We start from the raw sequence: 22,220 nt of genomic DNA, 5'->3' as shown, positions 1-22,220 counted from the left end.
TTGCGGCCCATCTCAATTTCTACCAGGGACTACCTGTATGTCGCAAGTAGGGCCCGAGGGGAGGGCCACATGACTAGGATTTATTTCAGGGTCTTAAGGTACCGTTACACTAAACGAGTTACCGAAGATCACGACCAGCGATACGACCTGGCCGTGATCGTTGGTAAGTCGTTGTGTGGTCACTGGAGAGCTGTCACACAGACAGCTCTCCAGCGACCAACGATGCCGAAGTCCCCGGGTAACCAGGGTAAACATCGGGTTACTAAGCGCAGGGCCGCGCTTAGTAACCCGATGTTTACCCTGGTTACCACTGTAAATGTAAAAAAAAAAGAAACACTACATACTTACATTTCGGTGTCTGTCACGTCCCTCGCCGTCAGCTTCCCGCACTGACTGTGTCAGTGCCGGCCGTAAAGCACAGCACAGCGGTGACGTCACCGCTGTGCTCTGCTTTTACTTTACGGCCGGCGCTCACAGTCAGTGCGGGAAGCTGACGGCGAGAGACGTGACAGACACCGGAATTTAAGTATGTACTGTTTTGTTTTTTTTACATTTACAATGGTAACCAGGGTAAACATCGGGTTACTAAGCGTGGCCCTGCACTTAGTAACCCGATGTTTACCCTGGTTACAAGCAAACACATCGCTGGATCGGTGTCACACACACCGATCCAGCGATGACAGCGGGTGATCCAACGACGAAGTAAGGTGCCGGCCTTCTAGCTCCGACCAACGATATCACAGCGGGATCCAGATCGCTGCTGCGTGTCAAACACAACGATATCGCTATCCAGGACGCTGCAATGTCACGGATCGTTGTCGTTCTCGTTGGAAAGTTGTTCAGTGTGAAGGTACCTTTAGTATTAGGGTAGGGTATCAATCAGTGGAGGAACCTAGTGGGTATCTTAAGGTATCTGCACACGTTGCGGATTTGCTTGAGGAAATTTCTGCGCGGTTTCTGCATCTCTTTGCAGAAAACACAATGGAAATTCCGCACGGATTTGATGCATTTTTGTTGCGGTTTTGATGCGGTTTTGTATGCGTTTTTGTAAGCTAAATAAAGATATATTATAAAAACAAAAAAGAATTGTGATGTAATTTCCTTGTTCAACCTCTTCAGCCAGGTACCCTCATTAATATTAAATAAAGACACATACACACACACACACACACACAGTCACCAGCCTATGTAGCAGCATTAACATAATTAATAGTGATGAGCGAATATACTCGTTACTCGAGATTTCTCGAGCATGCCCGGAGGTCCTTCGAGTATTTTTTAGTGCTCTGAGATTTAGTTTTTCTTGCCACAGCTGAATGATTTACATGTGTTAGCCAGCATAAGTACATGTGGGGATTCCCTAGCAACCAGGCAACCCCCACATATACTCAGCCTGGCTAACAGCTGTATATCATTCAGCTGGAAAAAGTACACACGTCACATAGCTACACACAGACACACAAACACAGACACAGGCATATATTTTTTGCTCACACACATATTCTCCACTCACACATATATTCTCCGCCCAGAGAGACACACGCACATATTCTCCACACACACACACATATTCTCCGCCCACACACACACACACACACATATTCTCCGCACACACACACACACACACACACACACACACACATATTCTCCGCACACACACACACACACATTCTCCGCCCACACACACACACACACATATTCTCCGCCCACACACACACACATATTCTCCGCACACACACACACACACATATTCTCCGACCATACACACACATTCTCCGCACACACACACATATTCTCCGCCCACATACACACACATATTCTCCACACACACATTCTCCGACCATACACACATTCTCCGCCCACATACACACACATATTCTCCGCACACACATATTCTCCGACCATACACACACATATTCTCCGCCCACATACACACACATTCTCCGCCAACATACACACACATATTCTCCGCACACACACACACATATTCTCCGCACACACACATATTCTCCGCACACACACACACATTCTCCGCCCACACACACACACATATTCTCCGCACACACACATATTCTCCGACCATACACACACACATATTCTCCGCACACACATATTCTCCGCCCACATACACACACATATTCTCCACTCACACACACATATTCTCCGACCATACACACACATATTCTCCGCCCACACACACATACATTCTCCGCACACACATATTCTCCGACCATACACACACATATTCTCCGCCCACATACACACACATATTCTCTGCACACACACACACATATTCTCCGCCAGCATACACACACATATTCTCCACACACACACACACACACACATATTCTCCGCCCACATACACACACATATTTTCTGCACACACACACACACACACATATTCTCCGCCCATATACACACGCATATTCTCCGCCCACATACACACACATATTCTCCGCCCACATACACACACATATTCTCCGCCCACATACACACACACATATTCTCTGCCCACACACACGCACACACACATTCTCCACCCCAAACACACACACACATATTCTCCGCCCATATACACACATATTCTCCGCCCATACACACGCACACATTCTCCGCCCACACACACACACATATTCTCCGCCCAGACACACACACACGTTCTCTGCCCACACACACACATATTCTCTGCCCACATACACACACGTATTCTCCGCCCACATACACACATATTTTCCGCCCACATACACACATATTTTCCACCCACACACACATATTCTCTGCCCACACACACACACACATATATTCTCCGCCCCCCCCCACACACACACACACACATATATTCTACGTCCCCACACACACACATATTCTCCGCCCACATACACACACATATTCTCCGCCCACACACACACACACATATTCTCCGCCCACACACACACATATTCTCTGCACACACACACACATATATTCTCCGCCCCCACACACACACATATTCTCCGCCCACATACACACACATATTCTCTGCCCACACACACATATTCTCCGCCCACATAAACACATATTCTCCGCCCACACACACATTCTCTGCACACACACACATATATTCTCCGCCCCCCCACACACACACATATTCACCGCCCACATACACACACATATTCTCCGCCCACACACACACATATTCTCTGCCCACACACACACACATATTCTCCGCCCACATACACACATATATTCTCCGCCCACACACACACATATTCTCTGCCCACACACACACACACATATATTCTCCGCCCCCACACACACACACACATATATTCTCCGTACACACACACACACACACACATATTCTCTGCCCACACACACACACATATATTCTCCGCCCCCACACACACATATATTCTCCGCCCCCCCCACACACACACACATATTCTCCGCCCACATACACACACATATTCTCCGCCCACACACTCTTCCTCCTTTTGACATCATTTCCTTTGACAATTTGCAGCGTTTTTAGCAGCAACTCTGCAGCAAATCTGCAAACCTTTTTACACCTGCATTTTTGCTGTGGATTTGACTGTCTCAATGGAAGTCAACGAGTGCAGAAATGCTGCAGATCTGCAAAAAGAATTGACATGCTGCGGAAAATAAAACGCTGCAAATTAGGATGGAAATTTCCAGATCATGTGCACAACACTTCAGGAATGTCATTGATTAACATTGCTTAAGTAATCCATTGCGTTTTTGGAGCATTCCCGAGTGGAAAAAATGCTGCGGAAACGCTAGAAATCCGCATCGTGTGCACATAGCCTAATATGGCGCTTTAGGAGGCAGTAAACAGGGTCAACACTGAAAAGTGGAGGTAGATTAGGGGAGTAGAGTGATTACATAGTCCTACCTGATTGGTTGATGCAGAGTGGTATATAGGATGGCCTAGGCTGTGTAATGGCAGTCCGTTAGTGTATCTGTGGGCTGCACCCGATGGGCATGCTATACATTGCTATGAATGGTGGGTGTCCTATGGTATGCACATTTTTGAGTTCCCCTGTTCTTAATATGGCTAGTCTAAGTATTAGGCCTAATAACAAAGCCGAGGAGTACCAAGACTTGTGTCTTCATATGTTTCAAAAAACATATGGGTTTCACAGGTACCCATTCAGATGGAGACGTTTATTCTCAGAGGGGAAAGGAAAGCGTAGGACCTGGTATATGAGAGATGCCCTAAAGTGGCTACCAGATACACATAAAATTGGCCATTTTTATGCGCTAAACGCTCTCATTTTTCATATTTCTAGTGCTGTAATGCAGTTCAGTTTTCATGTTTCATGTTTGCATGTTTCAGCGCTGCAGTGTGCTGCCTTATTTACTTGATTGTGTCTTCATATGTGACTGAATATTAATGTAGCCCACACAATGGCGGTTGGGCATCTCCCACGTTGCACCAGCTCCTCTTTTGTTTCACAGCTCATGTGACAAGATTTTTTTCCCCTGGTAACTTCTGATTTCTGACATTTATCTCATGGATATTATTTTGAGCTATGAGTAATAGATACAATTTTGTCCTAGATTACACAAGGATTTTTGCATTTGATAAAATTTCTTAATGTATGAAATTATTTTGACAGAAATTCTAAAATTGAGACTTGACAGATTTCCAAAGTAAATCTGTTTGTGACAAGTCAACTATAATAGAAGATATTTTTAGCACTTTGGGTGTATTAAATACACTTCATACTGGAAGGCCAGGGTCACATAGCCGTGTATTCTCTCATCCGAGAGAATTGGGGCAATTATGCAAATTATACTATGATAAAACTCTGATTAGAACTGACCAGAGTGTCAACATAGTGTGATCCGATTCCCTCAGATGAGGAGAAGATGGAAAAAAAATGTCTCCATCTTCTCCAATGTGTCAGTGTGCAGAAATCCGAAGACACAGATGTCATTCGAGCACAGTCCAATGTTTCCACAGACTCATTGACCTGCATGGCCGAGTGTGATCCAAATATTGAATCTATATTGGGGATGCAGCATTTTTTTTCTCGGACAGGCTCTGTGCAAGGAAAAAATGGGACATGTGCACAGCCCCATAGAATAACATTGGTTCAAGTGCGATCCGATGTTTTGTCGGCTCACGCTCATATCGAAAATATGGTCATCTGCACCTGCCCTTAGAGAGTCCCATTGGATTTCATATTGTTTGAGCAGTCTGTGGTCCCATTCTTACCAGTGTCACGCAGGCGCGTCCTCTGGCAGGAGAGTTATATAAGCGGACACAGAAGTGAATTTCCAAAGTTAAACAGGTACATCTGTCTCATACCAAATATTCTAAAGACTTGGCTAAATTATTGTAATATGTAACCACGTTAAAACATAAGACATCCCCCCAAACTATCAAGATAAAGGCAGACTGTAGTTGCTATGGGGGTCCTAGAAAGGAGAGGTTGAGCACTGGTTGGCCTCACCTACTAGGTAGTGGCAAAAACTTGTGTAGGACTCCATTCTACATAGCAACCACTAGGATCATGCTGAGAATTCAACAGAAGGAAAATTACAAGATGCCAAAATTCAGCACTATAATGTTGGTTCCGGTTTTATCTCTGTCATGGGGCCTCCTCTATTCAAAGGAAACCACTTCAAATTAACATCATCCACAAGGATCTAAGTTTTTAAAGATAGATGTTGAAATCCCAATAGAACATATGTATAATTATATATTTCAAGCAATAAAAGTGTATAAAACACACATTACAGGCATCCGACAGCCTACCTGCGACTGTGCATTGACGTTTGCGCCATTCGTCACCAAAACTCTTACGACTTCTGTCTGTCCAGCCAATGATGCTATGTGAAGAGCTGTATTTCCTTTCTGTAAAAACAAATAAAAATATGACTGTTTTATAATATTCCCATCTATATTATGTTTTAAGGCATAAATGTCAGAATAAAACAAAAGTTTTGCTGCTTCAATGGAGTTGTGTGGTATAGAAAATAAATAATCTTATCCCTTATTGAAATGATTAGGTCTATGATTCTGATGAAAGAAGGAAATCTTTTTTAAATTGGGACATAAAAACAAATTATCATCTATCCACAGGTTAGGGGATAACTTACGGATTGACTGGGGTCTGACTCGTGGGACCGAAAGGGGCACTTTTACTCCGTTACAAAAGGAGCTGCGGACTGGATAGCCAACCACTGTTCCATTCATTCTCAAAGGGGCTTCTGTAGAAAGCTGAGTGCAGCCCTCAATGAATGGAACAACGGTTGAGTATGCAGAATGTCGCTCCATTCTGACAGGGATAAAAGTGACCCATTCTGCCAATCAGTGCAGATCCCAGCAGTCGGTCTCCCACTGATCAACAGGTTATCACCTATCTTGTGATTAGGTGATATAGGGATTATCTGTCTGATGAAAACACTTAATACAAAGTTATTCAAGAAGAAATGGAAAACTTGAAATTAAAAAAAGAAGACAGCGATTGCAAACAAAATGGGCATTATTAATCCCTGCCATCTGGAAAAATATATAATGTATACCCATCCTGCTACTGGAGCGCAATATGGATCAAAAGAAGATCCCAGTGTACAAAGTCAGTGCTATAGGGAATAAGGTGGATATAATCACATCGGGGCCCAATTCCCTTTGGAGTCCCCAAGGCTTCTCTATCACATAAAGACCAAACTACATACAAAGAATGTGGTATCAAAAAATGTTGTTAGGAAGGAGCATTTATCAAGTTATAGAGCCAATTAATTATATTACCAAAGTGTAGTGCATGAAGAACTTCAAGAAAGTACATTTAGGAGAAGGAGATTTAGCCCTACATTGAAATATCAGTTATCAGCCTCTTGAGATCTTGCCTCAGTGAAGAAACATTGTCCCATTATTTCAGATTGCAATACTAATAAGAAGTGCCATCCAACCTCAAGTGAGTGATGAACAGAGGGGACCTTGTGCTGCACTAATTACGGCTGAGATGTGTACCACAATGCTTTGTCAGGTGGGCTTGTGAAACGTGGTGAATTGGATGACCTGAATCTGGACATAAGGCACAAACCTTGGTTGCCGCATCCACATCAACACCTCGTTGGATGAGTTCAGAGACTATTTCCACATGCCCTTCTTTAGATGCAAGATGGAGAGCGTTCAACCCATTCTGATAATGAGAAATACACAATATTAGTAAACATGTTCATCAAAATGAAAATCTATGACCTAATCTTCGTTTCTTTTTATCACATATATAGTCTTCTCTGCTCTTCTTCACCTTAGACCATTCAGCAACCCTTAACATGGTCAATGGCTCCCTTCTATGAAAACTTCTCTTGTCCCTTGACCTCTGAGACTTGGCACACTCTTATATCTCCTCATCCCCTCACATCAGAACATTTAAAGATTAATGTACTCTGTTTCCTAAACTAGAAGCTGTAAGTTATCAGTCAAATAGACATGTCAGAAGATAACATCACTAGTGGTTGATGTTTTCAAGTAGTTGATGAGCTTAGACAGCACCATGTTCCAACCAGAAGGGTTTTGCAGGAACCTTTTTGGCATAGAGATTGCTTCTGAAATGTCAAATACGTAAGATCACCAATAACTGAAGGGAAACACATGATCTATAGATCACAGGATCTGGGTTTTTTAAATAGATGCAGGGCTAATTTTAGATATCGACACTTTAATCAAGTAATGATATTTCAGGTATGTGCACATAATGTTTTTTTCTGGAGGATTCTGCTGGAATTCTCTGAAAAAGTATCAAGAAGCTTCTCATAAAATTAGCAATGCACAACAATGTCAACTCCATATGGTTGTGCATATTTTCCGTCTTATGTTTCATCTTTTAACTGCTCCAGTATTAGGAAGTCTTGAAATGGTTAAAAGAAGTGACATTCTCATTTTTCAGCTCAGAAGCCGCCCGCGCTCTATACTTCACAGTATAGCAGAAAAGACCTTGCTGCAAGAACAACGGCTGATTCGCCGGCAAGGCTGCCTCGGAAAAACAACCGCTGAAGTATGCACCTATTCACACTAGTTTGGATGTGCCAGTCGTTTTTCTGTCATTTCTATGTTAGCTGACTGACTGAGCACTCCTCCCATCACCATCTGGTTTTTAATTACATCTAATCACACTTGGTTCCGGCCAACCCATATGTAGGCTTTGCTGAGATAGGTGTCCATATTCACCCAAGCATACAGACATTAGCCTTCGGGAAGTGTTCACATTTGGACAGGGAGGTCAGGTACCCATCAGTTCAATGAGACCACCTTGACGATGGTTGATGGGCTCACACTATTTGGCCAAATTCTGTGTTAAGGGTCTCAAAAAAATGTTTTCCTAATGTTCAAAAAGCCATTTTGCTATTCATATTTCATGTATTTCATATTTGACGTGTTTTGGCACTATAGAGTGCAACCTTTTTTTGTATAGTTTTCCTGAAGTGGGTTCGTCTTGGGAAAAACTTGAGAATGACACCATGTGCATAAAGCCTAGTACAACCAATAACTAGTGATGTAAGCCTGCAACACATAAAGAATAATAATAAGTGATGAGCGAACGTGCTCGGTTAAGGTGTTATCTGAGCAAGATCGAATGCTATCCAAGTATCTTCGACATGCTTGAAAACTATGTTTGAGTCCCAGTGGCTAATAGACAGCTACAAGACATGCAGCCACGGGGACTCAAACATGTTTTTTGAGCACACCAAAGGCATTTGGTTAGCATACGAGCACGTTTGCTCACCACTAGTGATGAGCGAGTGTACTCGTTGCTCGGGTTTTCCTGAGCACGCTCGGATGGTCTCCGAGTATTTGTGACTGCTCGGAGATTTAGTTTTTGTTGACGTAGCTGGATGATTTACAGCTAATAGCCAGGCTGTGTACATGTGGGGGTTGCCTGGTTGCTAGGGAATCCCCACATGTAATCAAGCTGTTTAGCAGCCACAAATCATGCAGCTGTGGCAAGGAAAGCTAAATCTCCGAGCAGGCACAAATACTCGGAGACCACCCGAGAGTGCTCGGGAAAATCCGAGCAACGAGTATACTCGCTCATCACTATTCTCCACTACTACTAATAAAAAAATTTGTATTATTATTATTTTTTCATTAACGTGCTTACCTGATTGCAGACATTGATATCCACACCATTTTTTAAATAGTCGAGAGCCTTTTCTAAGTTACCAGCTCTGGCAGCTCTCAGATAACTTGCACTTGTGTCTGACTGCTGCAAGACAAAATAAAGGAGATAGCAATAATTACTATCAGTTTTTACCTAAAAAACTATTACAGAACTTTAGAAAAGTGATAAAAAAAAGTCTTAAACAAAAAAAAAAAACAGGTATCAGTCATTGGAAATGGTGGATTTAAAGTTCATTAGCCGAATAAACAGTGAGGCTCTGCACACGTCTGCCTCTCTGATGAGGGCCACATTACTTCTGGGACCTATAGAAAGTGCATGTAAGGTTATGGTTACATTCTTAAAGCCCACATAGACATTAAATTAAAGGTCTCCAAATCCAGCGATTTTAGAGAAACCATCAGACGATCTATTGTGTATGGGAGTCTCTTCACTCTCCTATTACAGATGATCTCATACTGTATATACAGTGGGTTCGGAAAGTATTCACTTTCACTCTTTGTTTCATTGCAGCCATTTGGTAAATTAAAAAAAGTTCATTTTTTTCTCATTAATGTATAAATTAAAAAAAGTTCATTTTTTTTCTCATTAATGTACACTCTGCACCCCATCTTGACTGAAAAAAACAGAAATGTAGAATTTTTTGCAAATTTATTAAAAAAGAAAAACTGAAATATCACATGGTCATAAGTAATCAAACCCTTTGCTCAGTATTGAGTATTCAGTATTGAAGCCATGAGTCTTCTTGGGAATGATGCAACATGTTTTTCACACCTGGATTGGGGGATCCTCTGCTCATCATTAATAATGATATAAAATCTCCTCCTTACACTTTTTCTAAAAAGGCTCAACACATCCTCCCACGCCATCATCATATTTCAAATGATTCATGATAGCAATTCTAATTAACAATAAGCCCCCTTTATGCCCCGTAGATAATGTGTATTCATATTCGTCATTGTGTTGCTGCCCCTGACCTGATGATTATGTAAACAGTGAGCGCGCTGGGCCAGACGTCATGGATCCAGTTCACACACGTCCACCCCTTCTAAAGAAGGCGATTGTTTCAAAAACAAATGTTCAGCATTCTGCTCTGGGACAGAGGCCAACGGATTGTGCTGCTCAGCACAGACAGAACGTACTGGAGGTCATCATTCAATGGATGACCAAAGAACACCTTAGATCAGAATCACTTATCTAAAAGGTTAGAGATGCCAAAATATTACTACTCCTAAAATTATTTGCTTTAGAATTTAACTCCCAAAGTATTATCTAATTTTTGAGATTAGATGCTTAAATGATAATTCCAATCATTGCAATAATTTGAAAATGATTATCTAAGGATCTAATTAAAATACTCAAATTCTAATTTTGGAGGAGGTACAAATTTATAAGCTTCGGAGGTATCTGCTTTTATTTTTAGATTTCGTAGAATTTCACAAGTTACAAATAACTCCTATCCCTCAAACTGAATTCCTTTTGCCACTTTTGAGGTTTCAAGCCTTGCTTTTCTTAAAAATAATGGATGACAAAAACATTTTCAGAAACAATTTGCCAAAAATGGTAAAAAAAAATATGTCTACAGGTATTAACATGAACACTTAGGCTACTTTTACACTTGCCGTGGTTTTTGCGGCCCGTTATTGGGGGTCTTTTTTGTGGGCCGTATCGCCACAATTTTCACGGCCTGCCGCAATAAAGGACCGCAAAAAACTTGCGGATCGCCGTTTTTCGGGTTTCCAACACTATGGAAATAGTATTGGGAGAAAAAACGGCGTTCCGCAAAACTGGAAGTCAAGGTGCACTGCAAAAACAAAAACAAGCTTCCGTTGTTTTTGTGGCCCCATTGATTTCCAATGGGGGCCGTGTTCATTGATTTTTAATGGGGGCCGTGTCCATAAGCCATGAAAAAGATCGAGCAGGCTCGATCGTTTATCACTGCCGTAAATACGGCCCTCACGGCCGCACGGCGCACCGTGAAAATATTGCGGCCCGTTTTTGCGGCCCCATAAAAATCTATTGGGGCTGCAAAAATGGGCCGCAAAACAAAGGTATGTGTAAAAGAAGCCTTAAGATGCATTTCCCTGTGAACGGTTATCAATTTTAACCTATGAATGTATCTGTAGTCCTCTCCCCGCCCCATCAACAAAAAATTCTGGTAAAAAAAAGAGTTTGCAGAGTAAAAAGGGTGAGCATAGTTCAAGCCCAGAATATGTAATGGGGGGAGTGTGCGGTCATTGAAATTGCCCTAAAGAGATCAGCACAGGCTAAAGTTAGGGGAATAGAATGGATACCATTTGTACAAGTCCAATAAGGACTTTAGATCAATGGGACTCTACAACATCTAACATGTTTTTATTGAATTGTAGGTGTGCAAATTGACTCTTCAGAGAGGAAGAGGACTAGAACTCTGGTATCGACTATTGGAAGGAGCGATCCTAAAAGTTAATATTGACCCTTAAACAAACCTTGCCACATGACTTATCATAAAAGCCAAACCAGAATCTCAAATTGCAGACACAGTGTTTCGGGGTACTGCCCCTCATCAGTTTTAAGTATGATATCTGACTTGTCTAGTTGAAAGCCTCTAGACTGGAGTCTAAGGGGTAACGTTTATCCTTGTGGAGAGTGACAGTGAGGAGACTTATAAGCCATGCAAACTCCTCAGGGAAATTAAATATGCAAATCATCTCTTCAGAGAGGAAGAGGACTACAACTCTAGCACCACTTTTTGGAAGCAGCGATCCTAAAAGTCAATATTGACCCTTTAACGAGCCTTCCAATATGACTTAGGATAAAAGCCAAACCAGAATATCAATTTGCAGGCACGGTGTTCGAAGCTGCTATCTCTCATCAGTGCAAAGTATAATGAGTCTGTATAAATGAGTATAACGTGTTTAATGAGCCGTGCCACATGACACATGACTTAGGATAGGGAACGTTTGTAAGGAAATATTACTAGCCAATATAAAAAGTGAAATAAAGAAAGTCTTTTTATTAATATTTTACTCAATTATTGTATCCAATGAATATGTTGCAGAATTTTATCTTAAAGATCTTAAAATGCTGTTAATAGTTCAGGGAAACAGGATCATTTTTTTTAAGGGTGTACGAAATATGCTTTTGAGGATCTTTATATCATTATTTTTTTTGTATATAGAAACAATACTGGAAAATGGTGCCTTCAATTACAGATCACACTTAAAAAGAATGAATCAGTAGGCATTAATTAGATGTACATCTATTGACTTAAATATAAAAAAGCAAAAACAAGTTTTCATGGTCTTATAAGGTGGAATAGTGGAACTGGCTATATTGTATTGCCTACCACAAAACAAATATTGACAGAATTAAGACAAACTTTTTGAAGGATAAAGATAATTTCTAAAAGGGTTTAGACTGGAATAAGAAAGAGTAAATAAGTATCTGTCACCCTCACTGATCCTTGTACTGACGCTTACTTGGTTCCTGCTGATGTCAACCTCCTGATACTGTCTCAATACACTGGAAATGTCCAGAAATGTCCATTGAGACAATCGCACTAGTAATCCACCTAAGACCGTGATTGACTGAGTAGACATTTTCTTCCATTTCTATTGTGTCAACATGGACATTCCTACAAAATATTTTTTGCTCCCTGGACAACCTCTTTGATGGTGTTTCCTATTTGAAAAAGAAAAATTCTGCAAACTCATTGGGAAAATTTATGGAAAACAGAAATAATGGAATATAATAAAGCTTAAAAATACTAGTGTATACATTTGACAAACAGGCAAACAGATTAGGTTAGATGCCTGAAACGATCATCCAAAGGCTTGAGAAACCATTCCATGTAGAAGGGCCTTTAATCCTTAAATCCATGGCCTTAACAAAATAACATCCATAACTCAACAGCTCAAAGGAAGCGCTTCTCATCCCTGAAACATTGATCTGCAGGCAGTATGGCAGAAAGTGGCTTTATGCTGTAGTAGAAATGGGCTCGGACATTTCTGGGTATATTCTAATATAGATGTGAGAAATAATGAGATGATAGTCAGCTTTTTTTTACATCATTTCCAGCCATAGTTGTTACATGTAATATCCAATCTTCCTTGAACGTGGACCTAGGGGTGTACTGTGCTTCCAATGGACCCTCTCGATAAATAGCACAATAACTTCAAATATAAAAAACATCCATAAGACACATATTACTTTGCGCAATTTCGATGACAAGGAAGGGGCATCGTCCCGAAAAGTTCACACAGTCTCACGGGTGAATACACATCGATGAGTTTCAGCTACGCCTCCATGTGGATTTGATGTAATAGTGATAGGACTCTACCACTTTGGGTGAGAATTAGGACTTCTATTGCCTAAACTTACACATTGATTTGCTAATATGTTATGTGGTATTATGAGAATTTCAAGAGAAGATAAAAAATATGCAATTTATGTGGTGCATTTTTTCTATTTCCAGCAAAAGTTCCCATCATTTATAACTACAACCAACTACAATAAAATTGAAAATAAAAGTTAGAGTACAGAAGAACTTTAAAGAGATCTTCCCGTCCAAATTGAAGATGTTACGTAATACTGCATCTGGTGCCGTTAATTTGAACCTTTCTGCCACTGTTCCATTCTTCTAGAACTTCATTTGCAACATCCTGTGATTTCTTTATGGGACGAATTGTTGGAGGCCCCACACATGCTCTCCCCTTCCATTGCCATTGATGATGTTGGCGCTGGCGCCAGTGCTGGTCCTATCAGAGAGCAGTGGAGGGGATGGAGACAATGTGTCCTGCTACACAGGAAAAATTTGAGGAACATGACAAGGAGTCCAGATTATGAGTTGGCTCCCAAATTCCAAGTATTGCCAATTCAATAGAGAACCTGTGAAATATGCTGAAAAAAATAAGTCCAAGGAGACCTAATCTTGCATTGTACAAGTCTTAAACGATATGTTGCTAACCTCTTGGTGCCGGATATCACAGGGCACCTTCAGTGAGATGTTTTAGTGGCAGGAGGTGGCCTGCACAAAATTAGACAGGTGTATTTAATGTAATGTCCATAGAAAAGAAAGCGGATTGGCACATACCGTCCCGTGCAACAAAAATCCTTTATTGTGGCATCATCATACCAACAGCAGGCAGATAAAACAGTGGAGCAAATACAGACGACGATCGTTTCACACTTACATTGCGCTTCAACAGGTCATGTGTATTTGCTCCACTGTTTTATCTGCCTGATCTTGGTATGATGATGCCACAATAAAGGATTTTTGTTGCACGGGACGGTATGTGCCAATCCGCTTTCTTTTCTATGGACATACAGATTCTTTTTCTTTGGAAGTGGCACCCGTAATCCCTGGTGTGTGTGCAGCTTCATCAACCCAAGGTCACACAGCTGTGCCTTTGTCCTGCTTCTCTCCTATGGTATATTTAATGTAATGGTTGATTAGTGAATATACTATTTCTCATGTACAGATGTGCTAAGGTTAAAAGAATGTTGTTCTTCTCGAAGTAAGAGTTGGGACATATGAAAATCTACATCTGTATGGTTCAGCCACAAGCTACTTGATCAGTTTGCTTCAAGCGATGGTGACTAACTGATTTTCTGTCTCAATAATCCCAGTGCCTTTTAAAGGGAACCTGTCACCCCCCCCCCCCCAGGCGTTTGAAACTAAAAGAGCCACCTTGTGCAGCAGTAATGCTGCATTCTGACAAGGTGGCTCTTTTAGTTCTGGGTGCTGTAACTGCAGAAATAATCCGTTTTGTAATTTGTCCTAAATACCTTTCTTCAGTCCTGGAGGCAGGTGTTTCCCCTCCCCTGCTGCAGACGCCACACAGCCGTCACTCAAGTCTTCTTGTCGCCGGGCGCCGCCTCCTTTGCGCTCTTTTGTCATGCCTTGGGCAGGCGCAGTGAGCGCTGCCCGTCTTTCCTCATATGCAGTCTAGCTGACTGCGCCTGTGCGGCCGCCCGGCCTGTGAATCCCAGCCCCGCAGTGAGAATAAATCATAAGACAATGCGGGGCTGGGATTCATTTTAGTTTCAAATGCCTGGGGGGGGTGACAGGTTCCCTTTAATAATGCAATAAATTGGGTCTTGGATGTGTTTACAACCAGCACCAACTACAATCAGGAAACAAAAAATCTATATTATTAGTTTTCTTATTTGGCATACAAATAAAAGTTGGGTTCACCAATTTCTCCTTCAACACAGCCCCAATAGATTGTAATACTCCTGATCTTCATCCATATAAATAATTAAACATTACATATAATACACTTGGTATAGATTATTATTATTATTTATTTATATAGCACCATTGATTCCATGGTGCTGTACATGAGAAGGGGTTACATACAAATTACAGATATCACTTACAGTAAGCAAACTAACAATTACAGACTGATATAGAGGGGCGAGGACCCTGCCCTTATGAGCTTACATTCTACAGGTATAGATGATGGCTTGCATCATTTTTACTTCTGTATTAATAATTTTCATGACCATATAAGGTTTGCCAAAAACAGGAGCAGATACCATCAAACCAGCAAGAAAATGTTCTTCAGGGTAAGGTTAACTTCTCTTTTTCCTCAGATGAGAGCTACTCACTTTTTTAGGAAATAAATATACAGTCTTCACACAGTCCATTTTTGTGGAGGTGTGAATGCAGCGTTACTATAGAAACCTTTCTCTTCAGTTACTGCTTTTTCCTTTTCTGTGGGCCCAAACAGGTGTTGTATTACCAAATTATGTCGTAAAACACTGTGATAAGTCGCAAACCTTTTGCACAAACCAAGTGTCATGAGGTTTCCGCAACAGAGAGGAGCCAGAAGACCGCGGTGTCTGATCGCTCCTACTCCTGCGATGAGAAAAAGCACTTCTCCTTCATTTTAATGGTGTTTATTCCTTTTGGCAGAACAGGGGTTAATTGGCCATGTTGGAAAACCCTGAACTCTCAGCTCAGCTCAGTTAGCCACTGCTGTTCCCTTTATAATCTGGCTCCTGATTCAAATCCATGTCAGAGCTAGCACTTGCTGCATGGCTTAGGAAGAGAGGAGTTCAAATGAGAAGGAGTTCTGAAGGAGTTATCTGTGACTGTTGCGTGGTTTGTAAGTGTGGTAATTCCCTTCCCTCTTCTACATTGGTTTATTCCCCTTCCTCCATGCACCAATGCATTCCTCTGTTACATGTGAGTGAATATTTTGTATGCTTGGTGTTTTCACTTTACCCTCATTTGTGTAGCCTTGTTTGTCGGGTTGGTGTACTGCGGTGCACAGTAGTGCCTCTCTTCCCTGGGTGGGGGAAGAGAACAGACAGAGGGCTAACTCAGGAGATAAGGCAAGGGTGGTGACCCCAGCATCAGCTAGGGTGCCCCCTAGTGTCAGGGACAGGGAAGGAGCCCCTGGTCGTGAGTCACTCGACAGCTGTGTCATAACACCAAGGTTACACAAAAATGTAGAGAGTTTTGACATTTTCACTCCAGTTGTGCCCAGTTCCCCCAAAATGTGCAGAGCTGGGGTGGGTCAGGGTCAAAACAGGCGCATGACACCACAGCTCATTGAATACATAATTAGTGACAGCATTCCTTACGCCATAAATCTTACTTCAGTCCCTGACTGGAGTAAGATTAGCGACGTAGAACGTCTCATTAAAACCGGCGTGAACAAAACCGGTCTTGATGATTCGGGCCCTTTGGTTACATCAAGCTCACAGTCTTTTTTTACATTGCCCTTGGTCAGGCTAACCTTTTCTTGCACAAAAATAAAAAAATAAGTCAACTAAAATCCTAGATGCCTGCACAAAGGAATCCAGTGTCCACTGCATCCATCAAATACACCATGGCTACTATAATAAAGGAGGTCATGATGCCGGTGCGAGTCATTCTTACAAGTTCGGAAATCTTTTCTTTTGTGTCCTACATTGAATGTATAAATTCCATTGAGGAGTGCACTCTTGTAGACAGAAGCAGTCAAATTTCATAATGGGTGACCTTGGCAATGACTTGTTTTTCATTTTTTCTTCTAGCAGTTTAAAAATATTCTTTTCACAGTATAATATCACAACATCAACATGAGATCATCGTGACAAACATTAAACATTACATATAAGAACAGAGCTTGATATGAACCAATTACTTGAAGATGTCACCCCAGCTTTGTCAGGAGCAAGCGTGCCCAGATGGCATAGACGTTATTCATAAAGTGGGTCAGAGGAAAAGGCTGACTTTTGTCAGGCAAATCACTGCAATGTGGGGTCATATGGCTTTGCACAAGCCATGTAGGTTAACATCTTTATTTACTCTTAAAGGGGTGGGCCAAACCACAAATTAGTTTTCAGCCTAAATTACTATCGTTTTAATGCCATAATCTAAACTGTTTTTCAATATACTTGAATTAAAAATTCCCTATCCTTCCCTCACTACATGATCTAACTGTTTCTCTTTCTTTTTTTTCCACCTCCGTCTTTATGACACTTTGAGAATCCCAGTGTATGCTGGGATACTCAAACGAAGTCTCATCTGCCCCCCATCCCCGAAACATAATGTCATCAGTGACCTTTGATTAATGGGCTGGGCTAAACCCCATTCTGTCACTGTGCGATGTGCACAATGACAGCGCGCTCTCTTACCAGCTCAGATCAGTAGTAACGAACCAGCAACAAAGAACACTATAAGCGTGTGTTGTCAGAATACTCGGTGTGCAGACCTATGTCACCTCTGCATATGATGTTTCTTGCAAGGATGGTGCTGGTCTTTGCAAGCCAGGTATTCATCTTACAATGTGCACTGACAGTGTGCTCTATCGCTGGCTTGTTACTGCTGATCTGAGCCGGCGAGGGTGCACGCTGTCATTGTGCACATCGCACAGTGACAGAGCAGTGAGCAGCCCAGTGGAAAGCAAAAACCCCAAAAAAATCTTCTACAACACTTGCCATTCGTCTCATCAAACATGCCATAGCTCACTAAGTTAGTCACCCTTCTAAGCAATCTAATAGAGGTCAGTTGAAATATATCTTAATCCAGACCCATCATGTAGTAATTCAATGAATTAATCCACTATCACAACATCCTGGGGAAGAGAACAATAGAAAAAAAAGTAGACTAATATTGAAAGCCTCTTTCCTCCATAGGTGATCTCAGAAAATAGGTTAACCACAACTGGCTATTCCTTGGTAAACTGGGGTGTAGCATGGATGGGCGGTCTACTAGCAGATTAAAAGAGTTTGTTGGGTGAAAGGCACTTATGAAAACCAAAGGCCCCAAAACGCAAGGATTTTATTAAATGTTTCTGTATATCCAGCGTTGTATGGAGCACAACAGCAAACATGCTGGAGGAACAAGACATTTGGGCCATCATACTAGTGGATATGTGATGAATTTTGTTAGTTGGTTAAATGTGGAATATTTTTCTTTGAATGAGTGAATTACGGAAATCGTTTTTGTTTTAATATGGTGGAAAATAAAAGATCAAGTTCAATATTTGCACAATAATTAATCATCAAACCAAGTATTACACTGACAATGAGAAAGTCTTTAATTCTAAGAAAAGAGATTGGAATTATTTGTCTGCCCAAAAATTCCAACTCGGGCCAATGGTTAAGATTTGGTACTGATATGATAAAACAGGACACGAAAAAAAGTTCTGCTAAATTGAACTATGTAAGAGAAGTTCTCATTGAGGTATGAGAAACGGAGCAACGTTCCTTCGTAACCATGGCATTTTTGGAAATAACCTTTGATGTTGTGTTAAGAAATGAAGATTTAAATGATCACTGATGTCATTTGATAGCTATATGAGAAACAGAAAATATGAAAATTGCTTTATTTAAAGATTATGGCATCATACCCCTGAAAAAAAAATCCTTCTGTGTATATTGCTGCCCACTACCTGCTATCAGGTATAACCTGTCTCTAGCAGCAGTGATTATAACTCACATTACAGGAGGTAGGGGCTGGTCATTGTCTTTCTGTTTCTGCTCTTTTGTCTATCAAACTGCATAATGCCCTAAGAGAGAGACTGGATTTCTATAAGGGGCAGACAAGCCATTGAAGAACAACTGGGAAGTGGGTTAAAGAAAGTCCCTGCACCTATAGTGCTGGCAGAATGTTAATTAAGAGGGAGTAAAAAAGATCGCAAGTTACAGAGTATGATAATAAATTCATGGAGAGATTAGACTTCTATGTGCACCTAAAAGCAGTTTTAACTTATCAGTAGTGACGGCAGCATAACCATGCTTTCCATACGTTTTATGTCAAAGGAGAGGTAGATTTTAAATTCAACTGCAAGGAAAAATGCTAACAATTTAGAAAGGTTTTCTACTGCCGGTTGCAGGATACATACTACAACATTTCAGAACTATTAGAAAGAAAAGCACATTGTCAAAGAACCAAATGTGAGGAACAGCAACAAAGCAGCATTGTCTGTGACAAGGGATATCCTACACAGGAGACCGGCTCCAAGCTGAGCATGCATTTTAGATATTGCAGACATTTTGGGAAGTGTCCAGGCTGCTCGTCCAGCTCGTGCTGCCGTCGGCACTTATTGTGAGCACACCGTAAAGTGGAGCATGTTTGTGCCCCATTTCCATACACTAATCCTCAGCTATGTGACGAGACAATGCAATGCTTATTTAGACCAAGAATACCAAAGCAGGAAAACAAAATTACTATTAAAATATTCTCATTTTATGCAGCCCACTGAATTACGCTGCCTTGGGCACATGCCACGTTTGCTCATATGATAAATACAATTTTAGAGATTAACTTTTAACAATTTAACACAACGTTAGATAATGCTAATTACTGTAATATTTAAGTAGAAATGGCAGCTTGTTTCTTGTCTACCTGGTCATTCCCTGGCTAATATCCTAATCATGTGGGTGCTTAGCCAGAGCGGCAGCATATTGGTTTTTGGAATTGTTGATGTGCTCATGTAGATCTGTTTTTGAGGGGATCAATATCGGACCACAATGCATGGACTGGCCGGCGGCTGTCCCGGCCCAAGCGTGACGGCTGCATAAAAATACATGAAGCTGTCACACTCAGGTAGGGAGAGCCGCTGGCCAGTCCAAACATTGTGGTCCGATATTGGATCCAGAAGAAACCCTTCTTATAAAATTACTTTTACAGGCTAGATTATAAATATCTGATCACTGGGGGCCTTATCACCAGTATTGGGGTCTCTTACAACCCTGCCCCTCTATACTGCATGCCCACAATATGGAGGAGTGATTGAGCATACACATTGCAGCTGTGGTACATATGAGCATTTTACTTAGCGGTCTCCTTCAGACCCCTACATATTGGAGGAAGCGATGGCAGTGACACACACGCTCAACTTTTGCTTCTTCCAAAGTCTTCCTCACTGTGATTTTGCAGCAACCGTGATTTTCGGTAAGTGCATTCTTCTGCTCACTGCACTTAAAACTCATCCAGCAAAAAATGACGCTCATAACGCAAATATAAAGGCACCAGTGAGTCCAATTTTTCTAATCATTACTCAACTCAATCCAAAATAAGCCCAACGGTGCACAGCAGGTCACCTTATACACAGAGGGTACGGAAAGTATTAAGACTCCTTTAAATTTTTCACTATTTGTTTCATTGCAGCCATTTGGTAAATTCAAAAGAGTTAAATTTTTTCTCATTAATGTACACGCTGCATTCCATCTTGACTGATAAAAAACAGAAATGTACAAATTTTTGCAAATTTAATTAAAAAGAAAAATTGAAATATCACATGGTCATAAGTATTCAGAAACTAATATTTAAGTCACATGCTGTCTGTTTCCTTGTGATCCTCCTTGAGATGGTTCTACTCCTTCATTGGAGTCCAGCTGTGTTTAATTAAACTGATAGGACTTGATTTTGAAAGGCACCCACCTGTCTATGGCTACGTTCACACTAGCGTTGTGCGCCGCTGCGTCGGCGACGCAACGCACAACGCACGCAAAAACGCGGCAAAACGCACGCAAAAACGCTGCGTTTTGCGACGCATGCGTCGGTTTTTGCCGAAAATCGGACGCAAGAAAAATGCAACTTGTTGCGTTTTCTTGGTCCGACGCTTGCGGCAAAAAAGACGCATGTGTGGCACAACGCAACAAAAAAAAACGCATGCGTCCCCCATGTTAAGTATAGGGGGCGCATGACGCATGCGTCGCCGCTGCGTCGCCGACGCAAACCCGACGCACATTAGCTTAACGCTAATGTGAACGTAGCCTATATAAGACCTCACAGCTCCCAGTGCATGTCAGACTAAGGCTAGTTTCACACTAGTCCGTCGGTACGGGCCGTCCGGGGAGGAGGGGCCGGAGTTTCGGCAGCGCATGCGCGGTCGAAAATGGCGGACTCGACGCACAAAAAAAGTTACATGGAACTTTTTTTGTGCCGCCGGTTCACCAAAACACGACGCATCCGTCGCACGACGGATGCGACGTGTGGCAATCCGTCGCAATGCGTCGCTAATGAAAGTCTATGGAGAAAAAACGCATCCTGTGGGCAACTTTGCAGGATGCGTTTTTTCTCCAAAACGACGCATTGCGATGTGCGTCGTACGACGCTAGTGTGAAAGTAGACAAAATGAGAATCATGAGGTCAAAGGAACTGGTCAAGGAGCTCAGAGACAGAATTGTGGCAAGGCACAGATCTGGCCAAGGTTACAACAGAATTTCTGCAGTACTCAAGGTTCCTAAGAGTACAGTGGCCTCCATAATCCTTAAATGGAAGAAGTTTGGAACCACCAGAAGTCTTCCTAGACCTGGCCATCCAGCCAAACTGAGCAATTGTGGGAGAAGAACCTTGATGAAAGAGGTAAAGAAGAACCCCAAGATCACTGTGGCTGAGATTCAGTAGGGAGATGGGAGAAAGTTCCACAAAGTCAACTATCACTGCAGCCCTCCACCAGTCGGGCCTTTATGGCAGAGTGACCCGACGGAAGAATCTCCTTATTGCAAGACATATGAAAGCCCACATAGAGTTTGCTAAAAAACACATGGAGGACTCCCAGACTATGAGAAATAAGATTCTCTGGTCTGATGAGAGGAAGATAGACCTTTTTTGGTGATAATTCTAAGCAGTATGTGTGGAGAAAACCCGGCACTGCT

At 41.7% G+C, this 22,220-nt stretch overlaps 1 protein-coding gene across 49 annotated transcripts in view; it reads right to left on the bottom strand.

Moving 5' to 3' along the window:
* ANK3 (ankyrin 3) overlaps positions 1–22,220 on the bottom strand; it is a 756,238-nt gene that overhangs the window by 254,869 nt on the left and 479,149 nt on the right. For all 49 annotated transcript variants that reach the window (XM_077258828.1, XM_077258825.1, XM_077258804.1 and 46 more), the window contains 3 exons: positions 9,117–9,221; positions 7,056–7,154; positions 5,765–5,863 (listed from right to left, as the gene is read on the bottom strand). In XM_077258828.1, the coding sequence (XP_077114943.1) occupies positions 5,765–5,863; positions 7,056–7,154; positions 9,117–9,221 (303 nt within the window). The remainder of the gene's footprint in view (positions 1–5,764; positions 5,864–7,055; positions 7,155–9,116; positions 9,222–22,220) is intronic.

This window comes from Ranitomeya variabilis, chromosome 4, assembly GCF_051348905.1.
Source record: "Ranitomeya variabilis isolate aRanVar5 chromosome 4, aRanVar5.hap1, whole genome shotgun sequence".
NCBI classification, from domain to species: domain Eukaryota; kingdom Metazoa; phylum Chordata; class Amphibia; order Anura; family Dendrobatidae; genus Ranitomeya; species Ranitomeya variabilis.
This window is presented reverse-complemented; position numbering and strand designations above follow the sequence as displayed.